Genomic DNA, 405 nt, shown 5'->3' on the forward strand with positions numbered 1-405 from the left:
GGCCGCAACCCGCCGCCGGGCCTGGTCCGCGGAGCCCTCCTGGGAGCGGCCCTTCACCGGGTGCCCTGCCCGCCTCCCTCCTCCCCGCAGAGCCGGGCCCCGGCCGCCAGCCCGCCCTGCGGCCCCACGTGCACAAGGCGAGCGAGAAGACCACCCGCGTGCGCACGGTGCTGAACGAGAAGCAGCTGCACACGCTGCGGACGTGCTACGCCGCCAACCCGCGGCCCGACGCGCTCATGAAGGAGCAGCTGGTGGAGATGACGGGGCTGAGCCCGCGCGTCATCCGTGTCTGGTTCCAGAACAAGCGCTGCAAGGACAAGAAGAAATCGCTGCTCATGAAGCAGCTGCAGCAGCAGCAGCACAGCGACAAGGCGGTAAGAGGCGAGCCCGCGCGGCCTCGGCCCC

The 405-nt window shown here is 71.6% G+C and overlaps 1 protein-coding gene across 1 annotated transcript in view; it reads left to right on the forward strand.

Annotated features, from left to right (window-relative positions):
* Window positions 1-405, forward strand: part of ISL2 (ISL LIM homeobox 2) — a 4917-nt gene that overhangs the window by 1570 nt on the left and 2942 nt on the right. The window contains exon 3 of the mRNA XM_025208415.1: window positions 91-374. Within this exon, the coding sequence (XP_025064200.1) occupies window positions 91-374 (284 nt within the window). The remainder of the gene's footprint in view (window positions 1-90; window positions 375-405) is intronic.

Source organism: Alligator sinensis, unplaced genomic scaffold (genome assembly GCF_000455745.1).
Source record: "Alligator sinensis unplaced genomic scaffold, ASM45574v1 scaffold954_1, whole genome shotgun sequence".
In the NCBI taxonomy this organism is placed as follows: Eukaryota; Metazoa; Chordata; order Crocodylia; family Alligatoridae; genus Alligator; species Alligator sinensis.